Genomic DNA, 21,564 nt, shown 5'->3' with positions numbered 1-21,564 from the left:
GATAGCACAGCGGTGTTTGCCTTGCAAGCAGCCGATCCAGGACCAAAGGTGGTTGGTTCGAATCCCAGTGTCCCATATGGTCCCCCGTGCCTGCCAGGAGCTATTTCTGAGCAGACAGCCAGGAGTAACCCCTGAGCACCGCCGGGTGTGGCCCAAAAACCAAAAAAAAAAAAAAAAATAAAAAAAAAAAAAAAAAAGAAATGTAAATTTCGTATACATAATTTACAACTATATCTGAAATAGAAAATACTTAGGGCAAATGTGACAAAATAGGTACAATAATTAGACTGTGCCAAAAGCCTACTATAAAAACTAGAGAAAAAACTTTAAGGACAGGCCCAGAGAGATAGCAGAGTGGTGTTTGCCTTGCAAGCAGCCGATCCAGGACCTAAGGTGGTTGGTTCAAATCCCAGCGTCCCATATGGTACCCCCGTGCCTCCTGCCAGGAGCTATTTCTGAGCAGAAAGCCAGGAGTAACCCACCCCTGAGCACCGCTGGGTGTGGCCCAAAAACAAACAAACAAACAAAAAAACCTTTAAGGAATTGGGAGAAATCTAAATATATATACACAAATGAAGAACTCTTCAGGATTGGAAGGCACTACTAGGAAGCTGGCTTTCATCAAATCAACATATAAAATTATTGAAATTCCAATCAACTCAATTGGTTTTTTTAAGGACTTAAGTCTGATTTCATAGTTATAAAACTACAAACGATCTGAGCATAGTTTTCTTCAACTTTACCTCAAAATAGATATTTTCTTGGCAGGATAGTACAAAGGGTAGGGTATTAACTTGCCTTGTATGAAGTGGACCTGGGTTCAATCTCCAGTATCCCATATGGTTTCAAGACCCACCAAGAATGACCACTGAGCAAAGAGCCAGAGTTAAGCCTAGGGGACACCAAGTATGCTTCCCCAAAAATGTATTTTCACTCAAAATAATTTAAATTGCCTACTATAGCCCAGCTATTGTGAAAATGAAGTTAAATGTCAGGATTCATGCCCTAATGAACTGTCACTATGTACCTTAAATATAACTGTGAAAGACTTGTGATTCACATTGGCCTCAATAAAAATTTTAAAGTAAGTCAGGATTCAGAAGAGAATTTATAATCTTGCAAAACAAACATAAGAAAAATCCCAAGACTTCTACTGATAAAAAAAAAAAAGACAGTAGCCGGGGCTGGAGTGATAGTAAACAGGTAAGGCATTTGCCTTGCATGAAACAGATTCAGGTTGGATTCCTGGCATTCATTCAGTCCCCTGAGCCTGCCAGGAGAAATTTCTGAATACAGAACCAGGAGTAAGCCCTGAGCACCACCAGGTGTGGCACCCAAACAAACATTGGGGGGGGGGGGAGGGAGAACTAGTAGGAGAATTAGTAGAAAGGTTTAGGAGATTGCCTTGCATACACCAACCCTGGCTCAATCTCTGGCACCTCATATGGACTTGCGGCAGAAAGCTTCAGGAATGAACCCTTAGCGCTGTCAGGAGTAAGTCAAGGAACCATTAGATGTGATCAAAAACAAAAAGAATAAAGGAATATTCTTTGAAAAGTACTCAAACTCACAATTTTGATAATTTAGACAAAAGGAGGGCAGAGGAAGGGAGGGGAGAGGACTAAACAAAAACTATACCAGTATCTCATGAATATACAGATGCAAAATCTCCAATGAAACATTAGTCAAGACTAAAGATAGTATAGTGGGTAGGACGTTTGCCTCACACAGAGCAGACATGGGTTTGATCTCCAGCAACATAGATGGACCCACAAGCCTGCCAGAGTGATCCCTAAGCGCAAAGCCAGGAATAAGCCCTGAGCACCAGAGTGTGTGCCCCTCCTCCAGCAACAAGAAAAGATAAAATTATGAGCACAGAGCCGAAGAGATAGTACAGGAGGAGGTAAGATACTTGTTTTGCATCAGCTGCAGGCCACGACCATGTTCAAATTCCCAGCACCACACGTGGTCTCCTAAGAATTAATCGTGATCATTTCTGAGCAAAGAGCCAGGAATACCCCGAGACCGCTGGATGTGGTCCACCCATCCCCACCCCCACCTTGTCCTCCTGTAATAAAAGAACAGTAAGTACATGTGCTCCAAAACACCAATTCTTTTTTTTTTTTCTGGTTTTTCGGGCCACACCCGTTTGATGCTCAGGGGCTACTCCTGGCTAAGCGCTCAGAAATTGCCCCTGGCTTGGGGGGACCATGTGGGACGCGGGGAGATCAAACCGCCATCCTTCCTTGGCTAGCGCTTGCAAGGCAGCCACCTTACCTCTAGCGCCACCTCGCCGACCCCGAAAACAACCAATTCTAAAGTAGCTTTATTTATTCACTGTATGAGCCAACAGCTGAAATGTAATGGAAAATAATTTTTAAAAGTTTAAATTGTCTTATAGCCTAAATTCAATGGGAAAGGAGATAGACACTGTACAACTAATCGCAAATTCCCATTATAGGAATTCAACTTAGACAGGAGGGGAAGGATGGTGTTGAAGAAGCACTACCAAGGTTAACGAACAAGAAGAGTATATGTGCTTGAAGACAATATCACAAATAGGGTAAATGATGGTCTGGTCTGGAAATAAAAGCAAAGTACATATACTAGAAGGAATCCAGAATGTGGGGGGAAAGGAGGAATAAGAGGAGGGAGAGAGAGAACATGATTGTTTATCAATTATCTGGTAAAAATTAAAATCCCATATAAAAATGCTAGATAGGAGCTAAAGCAATAGTACAGTAGTTATAGTGTTTGCCTTGCATGCAGTCAAACTAGGTTCAGCCTTCCCATCAATTGGGTCCCTTGGGCAGTACCAGAAATGGCCCAAGGGAAAAACCAAGAGTAACCCCTGGAGCAGACAGGGTGTGGCTCAAAAAATAAACAAACCAAAATGCCAGACCAAAAAGTAGAGAATACTTAAATTCCCAGTGAAAAAGGAAAGACTAAGGGCTGATATATTTTAAAGAAGGCAGATAGTGGTCAGAGCAATAGTACAGCAGATATGGTGCTTGCCTTGCACGCAGACAACCATATTCAATCCCTGGCATGATGACATATGGCCCCACCAGGAGTGATCCTTGAGTGTAAAGCCAGGAGTAAACCCAGAGCAATTCTGAACTGGGGGTGAGGGGGTGTGTGGGGTGGCTGTAGGAATTATAAAATTAAAAAAATAATCTTCAAATTATGCTCAAAACCCAATATTTCTATTCTTTTCTATCTAAGTAGAAACTCAGAAGTTAATGTTGGGGTAACCATATGTGGTACTGAGGATCAAAACTGTGTTGGCTACCTGCAAGGCAAATGCCCTAACTGCTATTTCCTTTAATATATAATATAATATATATATTATATTAACAATTAATTGTCAACTAATAGTTTAAACTAATTTAGTCATTAATTTGAAATTTAATAAAGGACAATACTTATTAGAAAAACAATGTTATCCTCAAAGTTTCTACAATTTAAGTAATGTAAAAACTCTATTTTTCTTTTCCAAATTTCTGTTAATATTCATTTTTCTAGTTAAGAACAATCTTGAGGGGCCGGAGAGATAGCATGGAGGTAAGGTGCTTGCCTTTCATGCAGAAGGCCAGTGATTCGAATCCCGGCATCTCATATGGTCCCCTGTGCCTGCCAGGGGCGATTTCTGAGCGTAGAGCCAGGAGTAACCCCTGAGCACTGCCGGTATGACCCAAAAAAAAGAAAAAGAAAAAGAAAAAAAGAACAACCTTGAAGGGGGGTGGGGTGGACTAGAAGTGACCTAAGGACATTGGTAAAAGAGAAGAAGATCATGGAAACTTTGGTGGCTGTGAGATACAAAACCTTAGTAGTGAGATACAATAACTGAACGCATCAAAACCTTAAACATAAGCACTAATTTAATTTTTAAAACACCCATTTGACTTCTTTAGCCCTTATATGTTTTTTAAAATGTCCTCAAGTATAATACAAGACTAATTCCACTTCTATAATACTTTTAAAGGAGTTACTTACAGGAACATTAAGTGCATATTGTAGTCCTTGAGGAAGTCTTTCATGTGTTTCCATCTGCTCTTCATCATTTTTCACTGTCTCCTCATGGACCATGAGTTCGTCATGTGGTATCATATCTTGCTGTCTCATTTCACTTTCTTGTAACACTTCATCTGCAGCGAGAATCTCCTGGTGGGGCAGACTCCGATCTTGAAGAACTGAATCCTGTAGCTCTCCAGACACAGTAGACTGGCCAGATACTCCACCCATTACAACCATTGCCCTGGAAGACTGCATTTCGTCTATGCCGCCACATTTAAGAAACAATCCTTCCAGTTTGTCGTCAATGTTCATGCTTAAGTATAACTGCCTAGAAAGACCAAGTTTGGCAACAAAGCATAATAAATTAGTTTACACGTCTATTTGATTTTTCTTACTTCAAATAACATGTTTCCAACTTTAAAATCAATTTACAAAGCCAGTATAATAAATACAGGTTTTCAATTTTGAGATTAATTATAAAACAATATAACCCATTATGAAAGGTAAATTTAGAGTCAAAGATTGGGCAGTGGGTAGGGTGCTTGCCTAGCTCGAGGCAGCCCAGCTTCAATCATCCTCACTATGTGGAACCTTAAGTTATCCTTGAGGAGTGCAGAGGCAAGAATAAGTCATGAACACTACTGTGTATGACCCAAACCCCCCCCCCCCAAAAAAAAAAAGAGTCTGAAATAAAGCAAATTAGGGGAAAATGTATGACATACATTCCTCACAGATATTAAAAATGTCTTAAAAATAAAACAGACAGAGGAAATAGCTCAAAAGACTTATCTGTGTGACATATCACAGGCCTGGATTCAATCTACTGCACCACATGGTTCATGGAGCATAGCTAGGAGGTAGGAGCAGCTAAGTACCAACTTAGGAGTACTCTCTGAACATCACCCAGTGTGGTCCCAAAACAAAATGATATATAAGTAAATAAATAAAGATGCATGCATGAAGAAATAAACTGACAAAACATCACACAAAAGAACAACAACAAAACAGATGCTAGAAAGATAGTACAGAGGAAAGAATTCTTGTGACTGTGGCTGAGCCTAGTTCAATCCCCAGCACCCCAGGTGGTCCCCCAAACCTGACCAGAAGTAATCCCTGAGCACAGTACCAGGAGCAAGTCCTGAATACTAGTGGGTGTGGCTTCAAAACAAAACAAACAAATAAAAAACATAGTACTTTAAAAATATCAACACAGACTTAATGAAGGAAATAAACATTGGAGCAAAGATACCATAAATCACCACCAAATTGTTTAAAAAGAAACGATAAGTATATATCCAACATTAAGATGGTTAAAATACAAAACAAGGGACCACAGATAGAGCACAGTAGGTCAGACACTTGCCTTGTATGTAGCCAACTCAGGTTCAATTCCCTGCATCCCATGTAGTCCCCCAAGCACCACCAGGAGAGATTCCTGAGTGCAGAGCCATGAGTAACATCTGATCATCACCAGGTGTGGCCCAGAACAAAACAATACAAAACAAAAGGACCAGGGAAGTGCAAGGACAAGGAGCTTGTTTTCCATGCGACCAACCCCAGTTCAAGCCCTTGCACTGCAATTTGGTCAAAAATAAATAAGCAGGGGCCAGCGAGGTGACGCTAGAGGTAAGGTGTCTGCCTTGCAAGCCCTAGCCAAGGAAGGACCGCGGTTCAATCCCCCCGTGTCCTATATGTTCCCCCCAAGCCAGGGGCAATTTCTGAGCGTTTAGCCAGGAGTAACCCCTGAGCATCAAACGGGTATGTCCGAAAAACAAAAATAAATAAATAAATAATAAATAAGCAATAACAACAAGAACCACGCTCAAGTGATTCAATCACATTAACATTTTTACTGAAGTCATATAATAAAATGTCACTTTTTGAATGTTTTAAAATTTATGAGTGATATTTTTTACTAATATATTCTTAAGTAATAAATTTAATAGAGGTATGCCGCATGATCTTTCTGATTCCTCTCAATGTCTAAAGACACCCAGCTTTCCTTTGATGCAGCCACAAACTATTTCCCTCATCTTATTACTGCAATAGATCTCTCCTTAGTTGATGAGATTGTGTTTATCTCCTGGTAAACTCACCCTATCCGAAATGGTCTGTCACTGTTGGCCTTCAACTCTCCCCACCACCTCCACTTTGAATAATGATGGCGCTAAATTATTCCCAAAGCTCACCCTGCTGACTATTTCTTCAGTACCTTGCAGAAAAACACCAAACAAAAATACACTTTAAAAAGGTGCATTTTTTTTTCCGTTTAGAGTGTAGGCTCCTCAAGGGCAGGGACATTGTTTTCTATATTTTCTTTTGTGCTACTACACTGTAAATGCTCAATAAATACTGATGATGGAAAAAAATTAATAGTTAAGATATTAACTAAACACAAATAACTACAGTTTTATTTTCTCCATGATTTCAAGAAAACATTTTTCAAATCTACCCTTCCAAACTTGATTGCTGTAAATTCACGTTTTATCCTAATAACTAATAAAATATGGTATCCTTTTTTTTTTCATATTTACCTCTATGGTATAAAATATGGTATCTAAAGAAAAAATCTTAAAGAATATAAATTTTGGTACATCTTGTAAAAGGAAGTTCTAGCAGACTATGAAATTAGCAAACATACTCCGGCACCAACCTCAAGAAGTCACAATTAGTCAATATTTCAATTTAGCATCCTCTGTCCCAAAGCCTTGATAATAGTTTTCAACTATTCAAACACACAACTGAAGTCTATATATTCTTTTATTTACAACAAGTATCATCAAAAGGAACATTTACTTAAAGTCAACTAAGACTACAAAGTAAAATTAAAAAAAAAATTCATATCTGCTATTTGTCTTCCATAGTACCCAGTGTTATGTCTGTAATATATAATGAATAAAGGATCAAGAATCTGATTTCACTGGCCAGAGCTAAAGTACAGCATTTGCCTTACATGCAGCTGACCCAGGTTCATTCTCCAGCATCCCATATGGTTTCCAGAGCCTACCAGGAGTTATTTCTGAGCAAAGAACCAGAAATATCCCCTGAGCGCCACTGAGCGTGGCCCTAAACAAACAAAAATTTAACAAAAACCATCAAAAATTTCTTTTCTTCAGATATTCTATTCAATGATACTTCTGGGTTATCTTACAACTAAGTGAAATTTAATCTTTCAGGGCTAAAATCTATGTATTCTATTTTTTTGACTGTTCTTTGGACACCTTAATTATTCTTCTAAACTATTTGCTATTTTCTTTTGAAAAACAAGTCCTTGTATGCATAAGATATGGATTCTCGCCTTTCTTGATCTGGAGGCTAGCTCTAGCCCGCATGGGGTTTGGGGAAACCCCATATGAAAGGCCTTCTCCCTAACTTGGGTGTGCTGGGAGCCTTGATAGGCCCCCAGCTGTCCCCTCTTCTGCCCCCAGCCTCCAGGCCTTCCTGGGGTGGCAGCCCAGGCGGCCAGACAAGGTGGGAGTCGAGTGGTCCCTCCTGGATGGGGTCCCAAGCTTTCCCCACCCTTCCCCCAGCACTAGGGTGGGAAGGGCACAGGATGGAGGGAGGGCAGATCCTGGCTTCCAGCTCTCTATAGATCCTTTCTTGATCTGGAGGCTAGCTCTAGCCGGCATGGGGTTTGGGGAGACCCCATGTTGAAGGCCTTCTCCCTAACTTGGGTGCTCTGGGAGCCTTGATAGGCCCCCAGCCTTCCCCTCTTCTGCCCCTGGCCTCCAGGCCTTCTCTGGGTTCCAGCCCAGGTGGCCAGAAATGGTAGGTCCTAACTTGGAGTGTGCTTGGAGTGTGCTGAGATTTGCTCGGTGGCACTAAGTTTGTCACTGTCAATTTCTGACCAGTCTACATGTGGAAAACCGCACGGGAGCGCACTGCATGTATTAAGAGTATTCCCTATCCTTATGTTATGTTTTGCGTATCCAGGATGTCCATTTTGTATTCTGCCCTTTCCCACACCCCTACAAAGCTCATTTTTACTCCTTAACTCTCTCACCCCCCCACCACAAACATCACTAACCCACATTACTCTTTTTAACTCCAGTACTGCACAATCCTAATCACAGACCAAAGCCAAGCATTGGACCTAACAAACCCCAACTATTTCAAAAGATATAAAATGGATACGTATTTCTTTTGAATATTTTATGTGTGTTTTCTCTGACAGCTATAAGTCATACTAAATATCCTTTTATACAGTGTCGATTCTAACCACTTTTTATCTTCTCTTTGTGAGCTGTTCAAAAAGGAATTTTGGTGAAAGAGCCCCCCAGTTTAATGCTGTTTATTGAGCCATGTCATGAGGATTGTTGGACTTGTTCTTATGGCCTCCATATGCACCAATAACACCTCGTGGCGTTGTTCCTTTTTTGCATAGGCACATTAAAATGGGAAAATACTAAACATACAAATAAGATCTTATCTAATAGAGACTGGAACACACAAATCTTGTAGTGCAAAGGGACCGTACACCCTGAACATTGACATAATGACCTGGCACAGGCCTCAGAAGAATGGGCATTTTCCATTCGCCCCTGAACCAGGGAAGCCATCCACGAAACATCCAAGTTTTTCTATAGCATCACCTGGAAGCAATCTTTTACCATGGAAGACCCTACCACTGCTCAGACATCAACCTGCTCAAAAGAGACTTCCCTTAACACTGAGAAGACTTAACAACAACAACGACCTGCTTACAGTACAGGGCTCTCTGCACTGCCCTTTAATTGTGAGGTGAAACTAGAGGACACTCCACATCCTGACTTCAATGTAGGATATGCAGATTCCAGGATCTTTAATACAGAAACATAATACCAACAACAGAGACTATGTGAAAAATGTGTGTTGGCACTACAATGTCTTGGATTGGACAAACTAGCTTGCCTGGAGCCTAGAGTTGGTCTTATGCCAGGAAACTTCAGGGGTCGAGTCTCTTTGTATTTCAGCCAATGTTATTCCTTTCCATGCCCCTCATATTTTGGTGGGCCTATGCAAACAACAACTGCCACTCTAACACCGTTTTTACTGTGCTCCTTTGACTCTAATCCTTAAAAAAAAAACCACTTAAACTTTTGAGGTTAACTTAAACTAATGTGCATGTATATGGAAATGTAAAAAAATACTATGCCTCTAATGTTTAAGGAGTTACATAAGTTTTATGGCTTTAGATTACCTTGTCTGCTGCTAAGAAATATTATAATGTATTACAATCTGGGGACTTGAGGGACAAAGTAATTGTACATGGATTCTGTTTTATTTATCTTAAGGTTCTTTGGCTGAAAGTTCAAAGTTAAGATATCAGCAAGGGGACTTCTTCTGAGAATTATGTTACGGGTGATTGTCCTTCCACTGTAACTTTACCTTGTCCTTTTTCTTTGCATCTTTGCTCTCATAATTAAAAATAAAAAATTAAAAACAAAATATGGATTCTCTTCGTCACACCATCCACAAAGGAAAACAAAAGTTGACACTATGGGCCGGGTGGTGGCGCTAAAGGTAAGGTGCCTGCCTTGCCTGCACTAGCCTTGGACGGACCGCGGTTCGATCCCCCGGTGTCCCGTGTCCCATATGGTCCCCCGAGCCAGGAGCAACTTCTGAGCACATAGCCAGGAGTAACCCCTGAGCGTTACCGGGTGTGGCCCAAAAAAAAAAAAAAAAAAAAAAAAAGTTGACACTAAATGTCGTCTTGTCCAGTGCATGATTTACATTTTCCTCAAACAGTGCTGGTCCTGGATCCCGTATTTTTGGTCATTTACCTCACTTTAAAAATATATTTTTGTTTGTATTAATAAGGTACATAGTAAAGCAAACATAAATATATATAAACATATACATAAATGTATATATATGTGTATATATAGATATATATATATAACTTTTTTACTAACTTTATCCCTAATATGTCTAAACAGTTATGTTGAGGAAACCAAAGTACTTTTTTGGGGGGTTTTGGGGCCACACCCGTTTGATGCTCAGGAGTTACTCCTGGCTAAGCGCTCAGAAACTGCCCCTGGCTTAGGGGGACCATATGGGACGCCGGGGGATCAAACCGCGGTCATTCCTTGGCTAGCACTTGCAAGGCAGACACCTTACCTCTACGCCACCTCATCGGCCCCCAAAGTACTTTTTTTTAAAACTTGATTGGTTGACTGATTGATTGGTTTCTGGGCCACACACAGCGGTGCTCAGGGTTACTCACAGTTCTGCACTCAAAAATCACCCCTGGCAGGCTGGGGGACCGTATGGGATGCTGAGTTCCTCCTGTGTCAAACCTGATCCCTCCTGGGTCAGCCGTATGGCAAGGCAAATGCCCTACTGCTGTGCCATCTCTTTGGCCCCTTCAGGGGGAAAAGCAGAGTTGCATAAAAGGCCATAAGAGGCACAGAAAATGAAATAAGAGCACAGCCACACATAGGTAGAGAGCAGAAAATGGAAATACTATTCAAAGACAGATATATAACCTTTCCCAGATTTTCCTGAAAGCAGGCCATTTGCACAGAAAACAAAAATCTCTTTTCCTTTTTCCATATGGGTTCTTATTCCTGTAACCCTAAGTCATCATACGTTTCAAGTTAAACTGGCAAACTTAGAAACTATTTCTGAGACGGTTTCCCTGAAATAACATTAAATACTTAAAGCATCAACCCTATTTTTGTCTTGAACTAGCACTGCTCTAACAAATGTTTAAATTTAGCCCTGGAAAAAATCTATCAAAAGAAAAAGTTCATGTATCTCGGATGCAACCTTACCACTTAGATTCACAATTCTATGATGTTGGGTTAGGGAGCTAGTGTAAGAGCCTGGAGTACAGATTGGCATTCATGAGGCCAGGGCCTCTTCCTTGGCACTTACTGCAAGGCCCTCAGAGCAGCACAGCACTAGCAGAAGGCCCAAATACTGTAACTGTCAGGCTCAGGGAGCCCCTCTCTAACACCACCACTACCACTACCACCACCACCCATCCCAAATATTTTGAGTTTATTCATAATAATTAACCAGGTATATACATGTACAAAGATGCTTTGTATAACCCTTTATCCACTGGCAGCTGATGTGTTAATTATGATCCAACCTATACAGTAGAATGCACTGTTAGTCATTATAAATAAAGGAATGGGGGCAGCTATTATGTGCTGGGTAAAATGTCATCCAAAATATATTAAGTGAAAAAAATTAACCAAGGATCAAGGAGAGAAGATAAAAACCAAATTCGTTCTATAGAATTTTTTTAAAAAAGATTAATAGCTCCAATTCAGTAGTTATTCCAGATTTTTGTTGTTGTTTTTCCTACAAAAAAATTTAAACAAAATCACTTAAACTTTTGATGTTAACTTAAACTAATATGCATGTGTATGAAAATGTAAAAAAAAAAATACTATGCCTTCAATGTTTAAGGAGTCACATAAATCTCATGGCTTTAGGTTGCTTTGTGTACTGCCAAGAAATGTTATAATTACTACAATCTGGGGACTTGTGGACAAAGTAATTGTACATGGGTTGTTTTATTTTTCTTGTAAGTTCTTGTAAGTTCAAGATTAGGTGTCAGCAAGGGGATTTCCTCTGAGAACTCTGTTTATGGGTGATTGTCCTTCCACTGTAATTTTATCTTGTCCTCTTTCTTTGCATCATTGTTCTCATAATTAAAAATTAAAAATTAAAAAAATACTCAAAATAAATTTTATAAATACAGCATGGTCATTAGCACAAAATAAAAAATAGCTAAATATTCATTTAAAAATTTTTAAACATAGACAGGCCAGAGTAACAGTAAGGCATTTGCCTTGCATACAGCTGACACAGGTTTGGCCAACGGGAGTGATCCCTGAACACAAAATAAGAAGAAAGCCCTGAACACTACTGGATATTCAATGAGGAAAAAAAAAAAAGTGGGGAGAGATTAAAAACCAGAACTTTGGTTTATTTTGCAAAGTAGTACAATAACTTACAGAAAGATTGATTCTTACTTTTAATTTATATATTTTTCTCATCATGTGCCAACAATGATTGAAGTGACTCTAGTTCCCAGGCAAAATATTATTTTAAAATGTCTTTTAAAGACAAAGTAAATTAAATCTATTATCACGAAACACTTCAACTAGCCATTGGGCAGAATAAGACTGCTCAAAAAGATACAAATTTCTCAGACAAAAATATTAATTTCACCAAGCCTACAGAAGAAGGAAAAAGAACTAAGCTCTGCAAAGATAAATGCTAAAATAAGGGACACATATTTTCTACTATCATTGAAGCTCTTTTATCTGCCCTGATCATCTATCTTCACCTTTCCTGCTCCTAACTTCCACAGTCTCAATCACTTACTTAGACAATAGAAATCCTGAATTCAAAAAAAAAAAAAAAACTTATGTTCAAAAGTAAACAAACTACTTCCCCAACTTCAATATTTTCAGGGATGATTATCCAAATGTAAAGAAAGGAAACGTGATATAATCAAATCATCAGTGAGATGTAAATAATTAACTGCCTCTTCATGTCAAACCCTTATAAAGTTAGCTTGCCTTTTGGGACAATGTCTATACAAAATCAGGAGTGATGCATGCTACACAAAAAAAGACAAAAGAAAAAAATACCTCCTTTAAATTATGTCACTTACATGAAAGACCTTCTGGAAGAAATAAGCTGAGTTCACAAGAGCCTTGTTCAATGGAAGAGAAGAGCCCCAGAGAGTAATAAGCTATTTTGAACTCCTTGCAAAGACCCACTACTTTCTAAACTAAGGGCCCATGGGCAGCTGACAAGGACTATAAAAGGGCAGTGGAGCTAGCCAACAGAGGATGAACAATTATGTCCAGCTAAAGGTGAGAGGGACTGCTCCTTTTACATTTCAAGCTGCCCAGAAAAGAGACTGCTAAAAAAACGAGGATGGAGTAGGAGAGGAAAAACAAATCCAGGATAGACCAATTTCTCCTCTATATCCTTTTGCATTCTTTCTTCTTTGCCTTTTCATTTTATTCTTCTCTCATTAGACTTCTCTTAGAAGAGCAGAAAGGCACAGCAACAGTGCTATGTTAGGGGCCACAATATAGCTTCTGTTCCATTCAATTCACTCTCTCCCTATATACTCCCACTACCACCCCTTTTCAGTTAAGAATGTTTCGTTCCGCTGAGTAAAAGTAAACCAAACTACAGCTGATTAAAAAACCAGTCACTTGTTAAAGAGAATATAAATGATTGGCCATCACTTTCTGAAGAGAGCAGATCCCTATTGTCACCTTCTAATTTAATGCTCCTAATCAACTGTGTGCAAGCAATTAGAAGCAAAACTTTATAGATCTGTAAAATGAAACAGGGTAAATAAGCTTTAAAAGTTTTTAAAAAGGATTGAAACCCCTGGACTTTTTTGGTTTGTTTGTTTTGATTCGAATCCAGCAATGCTTAGGAGGCTTATTCCTAGGTCTGTACTTGGGGCCACTCCTGGTAGTGCTGGGGTTGAACCCAGGTCAACCACATGAAAAGTAAGCAAGTCCAACCGGCTGTTCTATTGCTCTGATCCCAAAGCATATGGAGTTTAAATAGAAGTCTAGTAACAATTATTTTCTAAGCTAAGAGGGCTGTTTCTGCTCGTTTTCAGAGGACAAAGTTAAGCACCATAAGAACCATGGTGGGTAAGTTTGACATTGCCATTCAATTTTAATCCACTGTGTAAGGCACTTTAAGTACTTACTAAGGTTTTTATGAGAGACCTATACAATTGATTTTCTATTTTAAGGGTCAGAGATAATCATAAACTGGAAAGGACAAATAATATATGTTAACATTCTACTAGATGTGAGACTGTGCCAGGTATATTCATATATGTTTATTCACTCAATACTTACTTACAATAATCCTCACACATTAACAGAGTTATCTCCATTTAACAGATGAAAAAAACTGGGGGCTGGAGTGATGGCGCAAGCAGTAGGGCATTTGCCTTGTGTGCGGCTAACCTAGGACGGACCACAGTTTGACCCCCTGGCGTCCCATGTGATCCCCAAGCTAGGAGCAATTTCTGACCATAACCCCTGAGCATCACCAGGTGTGGCCCCCCACCCCAAAAATAAGGCCAAAAAAAAAACCAAAAAAAAAAACAGGTAAAAAAACTAGAGTTTATTCAAAGTTACAAAACTAAGAAGTAAAGTGGGATTTTGCAACAGACCTACTCAGCTAGATGGATGTACTTTTGACCCTGTTTACCATATTCCTAACTTGAAAGGGCTCTGGACATATTCAGAACTTAGTCTATCCTTATATGTCTAATCTAGGGTCACCCTGTCACTAGAGCTTAGCAAGTAAAACAATCCAATGCCTCTTGTCTAGATCCCCTCCTCTCTGAAGTGCCATGGGAAAACTGACACAAATCCCTTTCTCCTTCAGGAATACTTCCTATTCACCTACCTGTAGCTATCTCTTATACTTTATTAGTGAATTTTTCCTCAGTCACTCTTTTCGTTCACATTTAAACACATATAAATATAATATATAAATGTATATGTGTGTGTGTGTGTGTGTGTGTGTGTGTGTGTGTGTGTGTGTGTGTGTCCAGTGGCAGCATTCAGGGATCACTCCAGGCAGGCTCAGGGAACCATATGAGATGCTGGAAATCAAACCTGGGTCCGTCTCGGATCAGTCACATGTAAGGTAAATGTCCTACAGCTGTGCTATCACTCCAGCCCCATATCTATATGAGAGATTAAGAGGATATATCTATATATCTATATATATAGATATCTATATATCCCATTTTCACTTAAAAAAAGAAATTTTAGTTTTAAATGTGATTAAGTATAGAAGCAATATAAAAGTGTTATATCAATGAAAAGAATGAGCTCTAAGGTAAATAAAACTTTGAAATCTTGTGCTCTTATCCCCAAAATTTCTTGAAAGAAGCGAGTTCCCCACTTTAGAATGTATATGAATACTCATTCAATAGTTAATTTCTTATGTTTGATTACGTCTACACTCAAGCATTAAAAGAAGTGTTCCGTAGGAGAGACAGTAGTACAACAAGCAGGACTCTTGTCTTTAAACCAACCTAGGTTCAATCCCTGGCATCACATATAATCCCCCAAGTCCCTCCAGGAGTGAGCCCTAAGTATCACCAATTTGTCTATAATGTTCATTTTCATCAACTTTAGTCAAAAAACGTAAAATCAAAGTCTAGTGGCAACTGCAAAAAAGTCAAATCAAAATGAATTAAAGATGTTGATGTTGGGGCAGAGTAGGTGGCGCTGGAGGTAAGGTGTCTGCCTTGCAAGCACTAGCCAAGGAAGGACCGCGGTTCGATTCCCCCGGCGTCCCATATGGTCCCCCCCAAGCCAGGGGCGATTTCTGAGCACATAGCCAGGAGTGACCCCTGAGCGTCAAACGGGTGTGGCCCAAAAACCAAAAAAAAAAGATGTTGATGTTAAAACCATAAGCACATAGACTCGAAAACATAAGCACATGTTGACAGAACTCTCCATATTGAAGCTAAAGGCATCTTCAAGAATGAAACACCACTGCCCAAGAAAGTGGAAGCGAAGTTAAAAAAAATAGGACTACTTTAAATTAAGAAGCTTCAGCTTCTTAAAGGAACTGGTGGGCAGGACACAAAGACTACCCATGGATTGGAAGAAATTATTTGCCCAATACTCAAATGATAAGGGCCTAATATCTAGGATATATAAGGCACTTGTAGAGCTAAACAAGAAAAAAAATATCTCACCCCATAAAAAAATGCAAAGAGATGAAAAAAAAAATTTCCTCAAAAAATACAGAAAAAAAAGACCAAAAAAATGCTCCACTTGGAGTTCCAAGTGGAAATGCTTAAGATATTCAACAAGCTTAAACAATGGGAAGTATTGCCAATAAAAAACACAGTAGGAGATAAGAGCAGAAATGAGAAAAATACAAATAGAAATGTCAAAATTGAAAAACTTGGTAAGCAAAATGAAAATTAATTGGAAGGCCTCACCAGCAAACTATCAGATGCTTAAAACCAAATCAGTGATTTTTATTTATTTTTTGTTTGTTTGTTTGTGTTTTGGGGGGGGCTTCAAAGTTACTGCTTCCTGAGCCCAAAAATGACTCCTGGCAAACTTGGAGGACCACAAAAGATGCCAGATATTGAACCTAGTTGGCTGAACACAAAGTGTGCTACTACTCCAGCCCCAAAATCAGTGAATTCTAAGATAAAGTAAAGAAAACCTACAGATAAAAAGAAGGGGAAAGGCTTCAAACTAAACAGAAGATGAAAAAAATTCCTCAAAATAAATGAACGGATAACCATAGAACTTTGGGATAAATTCAACAGAAAAAAACCATAAGGATTTTATCAAAACAAATCAAAACAACAATGAGATACTTGACTCTGTGGATCATTTCTTCGCCGTCACCCTGATACCTACAGACTCACTAGGCTAAAAGGGACTGCAGGCACTGGCCAGGCCGAGAAAGGCCACATCCATTCACCATCTTCCACCATCCATCCATCCACACCATGCACCCCAAGGACTCTATAATTAATATTTAGTAAAACAATCACTCTGGACAAGAACTAGCTGCTGAAAGGAAATAAAATAATATGTATGAGATCCCCCCCTCAATAACAGCAAATTACAGTGCCTAAAGAGACAGGGAGGGGGAGGGGAGAGGGAGGGAGGGAGAGAGAGAGAGAGAGAGAGAGAGAGAGAGAGAGAGAGAGAGAGAGAGAGAGAGAGAGAGAGAGAGAGAGAGAGAGAGAGAGAGAACTGCCATAGAGGAAGGTGGGAGTGCAGGAGGGAAACAGATGACATAGGAGACAGAAAGTATGCATTGATGAAGGGATGGGTGTGGGACATAGTCTGACTGAAACTCAATCATGAACAACTTGTAACTATCTCACAGTGATTCAATTTAAAAATTATTTTTTAAAAAAATGTATAGTGGGGGCCGGAAAGATAGCATGGTCCTCGAGCCTGCCAGGAGCAATTTCTGGTGTAGAGCCAGGAGTATCCCCCAAGCTCTGCCAGGTGTGACCCAAAATCTAAACCCCCTCTCAAAAAAAAAGTATAGTGGCAAGCTAGAGAAATTCATTCTTCTGTAAAAAGAATCATTTCCAGGCTAGAAGAACTCACAGAGCTGGAGTGCATGTTTTAGTGCACTGGTACTTATGTTCAATCCCTTGTACCCCATGGTCTCAAGCAAGTTGAAGACAACTCAAAAGCAACATTCTTGGAAAAAGACTATCAGGTGTGGCCCCAAATCCAAACTCAACCACCCCCCAAAGAGCAACTTGTGGCATTTCAAATTAATCTCCTAAAACAACAATACCACTTCTACCATGACAAAACTTTTGACCTATTCAAACAAACAAACTAACTTGTAGGCAGGTGTATACTCAGGAATCTATTCTGAAACATATCAAAAATAAAAGCTACACCACAACTCACTTCCGAACAAAAAGCTCCTTGTTGGGGCCAGAGGGCACAGTGGTAGGGCTTTTGCCTTGCATTCGGCTTACCCATGATGGACGTGGGTTCGATTCTCAGCAGCCTATATGGTCCCCTGAGCCTACCAGGAGTGATTTCTAAGCGCAGAGCCTGGAGTAACCCCTGTCAATTCTAATATTTGCCACAAGGACCAATGAGAAACTACACCTAAAAAATATCTGCATTGGAAAACAAACACCATGGCTAAAGAGAACAACATGTTAGAGTGAATGCTCTGCATGCACAAGGCCAGAACTAATTGGTTCCTGAACTCTACCCAGAACAAACCCCAAGTACCAAGTCTTAATCTGGGAACAATCCCCAAGTCTTGATAAACCCCATACACCACCAATATCACCCCATAATAAAATAAAATTAAAATTAAATAAACATTTGCCTTGGGGGTGGATAGAGCTAAATGGATAGAGTAGAATGTACACTGCATACATTAGGTCTGGAAATAATCCCAAGCAACATATATAATCACACACACAGTGTCACAGGTACAGAAACACAACCATGCGTCACACACACAAATGCTCCAATTCCCTCAAGATTAAATGGTCAAACCAAGAATAAACAAATAAACCTATGATCAGTATAGATCAAACAGTCATTGCTAAATTTTATTCTCTAAACCTTCTAAAGTGCAACTCATATTTAAGCAAAAATTGTCTCCATCTCTATTTTATAATGAAATCTAGTTCCTACATATATGCCATGATCAGAGAGAGACCTCTTCAAATACACGTGTCTTTGTAAATTTCCACTTCATATTCAAGAAGCTCTTAAATCGTAAGCATTATTTATAAAAAGAGCAACTGAACAAAATACCTTTATGATTCGTGCTAGCAACAGTAAATGATATTTATTACTAAGAAGAAATTAAAATCATTTTATATAACATGACAACTAAAAACCTGTGATCATTTTAAGCACAGAAAAAATACTCATAAATATTTAAGCTAACTTAATATTTATAAGGTAGTACAAAATACTAAAACCTAACAATTATGGCTACTCAAACTGTCAGACCCAATAATAACTTATCTCAGTATGAAAGGTGGGGTAGGGAAAAGATTTTTTAAAACTGACTCAAGCAAAACAGAATTTTATATTCTGCTGAACTTAGTTATTTAATCTATAAAATTTTATACCAATACCAACAATGTAAACATTAATATTTAAAATATCTATTCTATTAAATCATTCCCCTATAGTACTATATAGTAAAAAGTATTATGAATCATTTATGTCATGAAAACTAATCACCTAAGTAACTTTTGTTTGTTTGTTTGTGTATTTTATGCCACACACAGCAGCTCCTGGCAGGCTCACAAGACCATATGGGATGGCGGGGATTGAACGAGGGTTGGCTGCTGGCAAGGCTCTGGCCCCACGCCTAAGACATTTTTAATATGTACCACACAGAAACTACACAACATTCCAGAAAAATAAAATGTTTGCTCTCAAATCAATGCATTTTATAAACATTAACAAATACTCTCACTGAGCATATTTATATTTGTATTCAACAGATAAAGAGAAGAGGGGGCTGGAGCAGGTAGTCTATTTGCCTTGAATGTGGCCAACCCAGATTCATTCACCAGCACCGCATATGGTCCCTAAATCCTAGAGAAGAAAAGGGAGGGGAAGAAGAAAAGAAGGAAGAAAGGGAGAGAGGTAGGGAAAGAGGAAAGGAGGGACAGACGAAGGAAGGGAAGAGGTTGGGAAGGAGTGAGAGATGAGGCTCACTACCTTGAATATCTAAAATACCTATATCAAATCATTAGCTAAATACTCTCAATGAACAAGTATTTAAAAACAATTTTGTAAAGAAATTTGTTAAAATTAATTGCTATCAAAGGCTCTTTGTAAGAAAAAGGCAGCAACAATGAACTGGAGTGGTAGTTCAAAACACAAAGCACAGGTGTACAGAAAGCCTTGATTCAATCCCTGACACCACATGGTCTCCCAGGCACCACTGGGAGCGACCCTCAGCACCTCTGAGTGTAGCACAGAAACAACAATAATAAAACTCAAACAGGTACCACAAAATAAGGAGGAAAGCTGACAAATTTTCAATCTTCTAATACATCAGGAAAGATGCTTGCCCTGCACATAGGCTATCAGGGTTTGATCCTGAGCATCCTGTGTGGTCCCCAGAGCATTGCAAGGTATGGCCCAAAAGCAAACAAAATAATATTAATAGAACAAGAAAGTATCTACAAAGAACTACTTAAAATACATCTTGAGAGGGGCCGAAGCAGTGGCACAAGCGGTAGGGCATTTGCCTTGCATGTGCTAACCTAGGACAAATAGTGGTTAGATCCTCCCACATCCATATGGTCCCCCAAGTCAGGAGCAATTTCTGAGCACATAGCCAGGAGTAACCCCTGGGCATCACGGGGTGTGGCCCAAACACCAAAAAAAAAAAAAAAAAAAAAAAAAATCTTGAGAAAAATACATCTTTACTAACATATCCAAAATTTCAGAGTAATGGACTTCTTGAAAACAGTTCCAAGTACCATGAATACCTAAAAAGATCCTCCTACCCAAGATTTTCTCCTTTGCTTTAGTCTAAAATAAAGTACAAATCTAATATACTTATTCTTTGATTTTCTTTTAAAGTCAGAAATAACATTACAGCCTAATGACAGTTAAAATAATCAACTACACTTTAATGTCTAAAACTTTACTGCAGGGCCTGGAGAGATAGCACAGCGGTGTTTGCCTTGCAAGCAGCCGATCCAGGACCTAAGGTGGTTGGTTCGAATCCCGGTGTCCCATATGGTCCCCCGTGCCTGCCAGGAGCTATTTCTGAGCAGATTGCCAGGAGTAACCCCTGAGTGCCTCCGGGTGTGGCCCCCCAAAAAAAAATTTACTGCAGACTAGAGATGTACTAAGGGTATAATTAGGGTATACTAAGGGTATACTTGCTTTGAATCATAATGACCTAGTTCAACCACATGTCATCTCTCAGGCATAGCCAGGTGCTGCCAGAACCCAAAATATTAAAAATTTAAAAGATAGATAAATAAGACCTAGTTACATCTTATACTATCAAACCTAGTGGTTTTTTTTTTTTTTTTCCACAAAAAGTTCCCCACCAGCATCTTGAAGTACCTTGAGTGGAATCCTTCTCTCCTTACTAATTTGCTCCTTGGTGAAGCCGCCTTTTGGAAAACCAGGAAGTCAACAGCAGCCCCCAGAAGATACCTAATCAGCTACACCCTTGATTTTGAACTTGCTTACATGCATAAATATAGCACATATTGCTTATGCTCTGCTGAGTGGGTTTTTTTCCTTAATAAATGGTTGAGTTGGTAACAGATTTTGTGAAAAAAAAAAAAAACTTAGTGGTTTTAATTAATAAACCATGATGACTAGCCACATAAAACAGAATTGTCTCACAATTTGGAGAGGAATAATTCCTAAATTATTGTCACATTCCAACAGACATTACATACTAAACAATAAGTGCAATATAGTAACTGGTATCTTTGAGGGGGACAGGGATTTGGGTCACACCCGGTGGCGTTCAGGTGTTAACTCCTGGCTCTGTGCTCAGAAACTGCTCCTGGCAGGCACGGGGACCATATGAGATGCCAGGATTTGAACCACTGTCTGTCCTGAATCGGCTGCATGCAAGGCAAACACCCTACCATTGTGCTATCTCTCTGGCCCTCACATGTTTTTCTTATATTTTAAAAATCATGTGTCACAACAAAAAGAAGAAAAAACAACTAGGGTTAGTGTGGATGAGGAGAAAATGGAACTTCAAGTGGGAATATCAAGTGGTTCAACCTTTTTAAAATATATAAGGGGGGAGGGAATGGCATAGGATGGACCGGGAATACTGGTATATTGGTGGAGGGCAGTTGACACTGATGGTAGGACTGGTCCTGAAATATTGTATGTCTAAACCCCACCTATGAATAACTTTGTAAATCACAATGGTTTAAATAAAAAATTAGGGGAAAAAAAACAATATGGACACTCTCAAAACAATAAGAACTGACTTTTCATATGGTAATAACATTGCATTACTTGGCCCAAAGTCATCCCAAAGACCCAAAACTATATTTATAAA

General features: G+C 39.3%; 1 protein-coding gene across 2 annotated transcripts in view; it reads right to left on the bottom strand.

The window, feature by feature from the left end:
- Positions 1–21,564, bottom strand: part of ZNF148 (zinc finger protein 148) — a 104,817-nt gene that overhangs the window by 69,930 nt on the left and 13,323 nt on the right. For both annotated transcript variants that reach the window (XM_049785883.1, XM_049785884.1), the window contains exon 3: positions 3,997–4,345. In XM_049785883.1, coding sequence (XP_049641840.1) covers positions 3,997–4,329 — 333 coding nt within the window. In that variant the 5' untranslated portion in view covers positions 4,330–4,345. The remainder of the gene's footprint in view (positions 1–3,996; positions 4,346–21,564) is intronic.

Source organism: Suncus etruscus, chromosome 13, assembly GCF_024139225.1.
Source record: "Suncus etruscus isolate mSunEtr1 chromosome 13, mSunEtr1.pri.cur, whole genome shotgun sequence".
Taxonomy (NCBI): Eukaryota; Metazoa; Chordata; class Mammalia; order Eulipotyphla; family Soricidae; genus Suncus; species Suncus etruscus.
The sequence above is the reverse complement of the archived record's forward strand: the minus strand, read 5'-3'. Positions and strand labels throughout refer to the sequence as shown.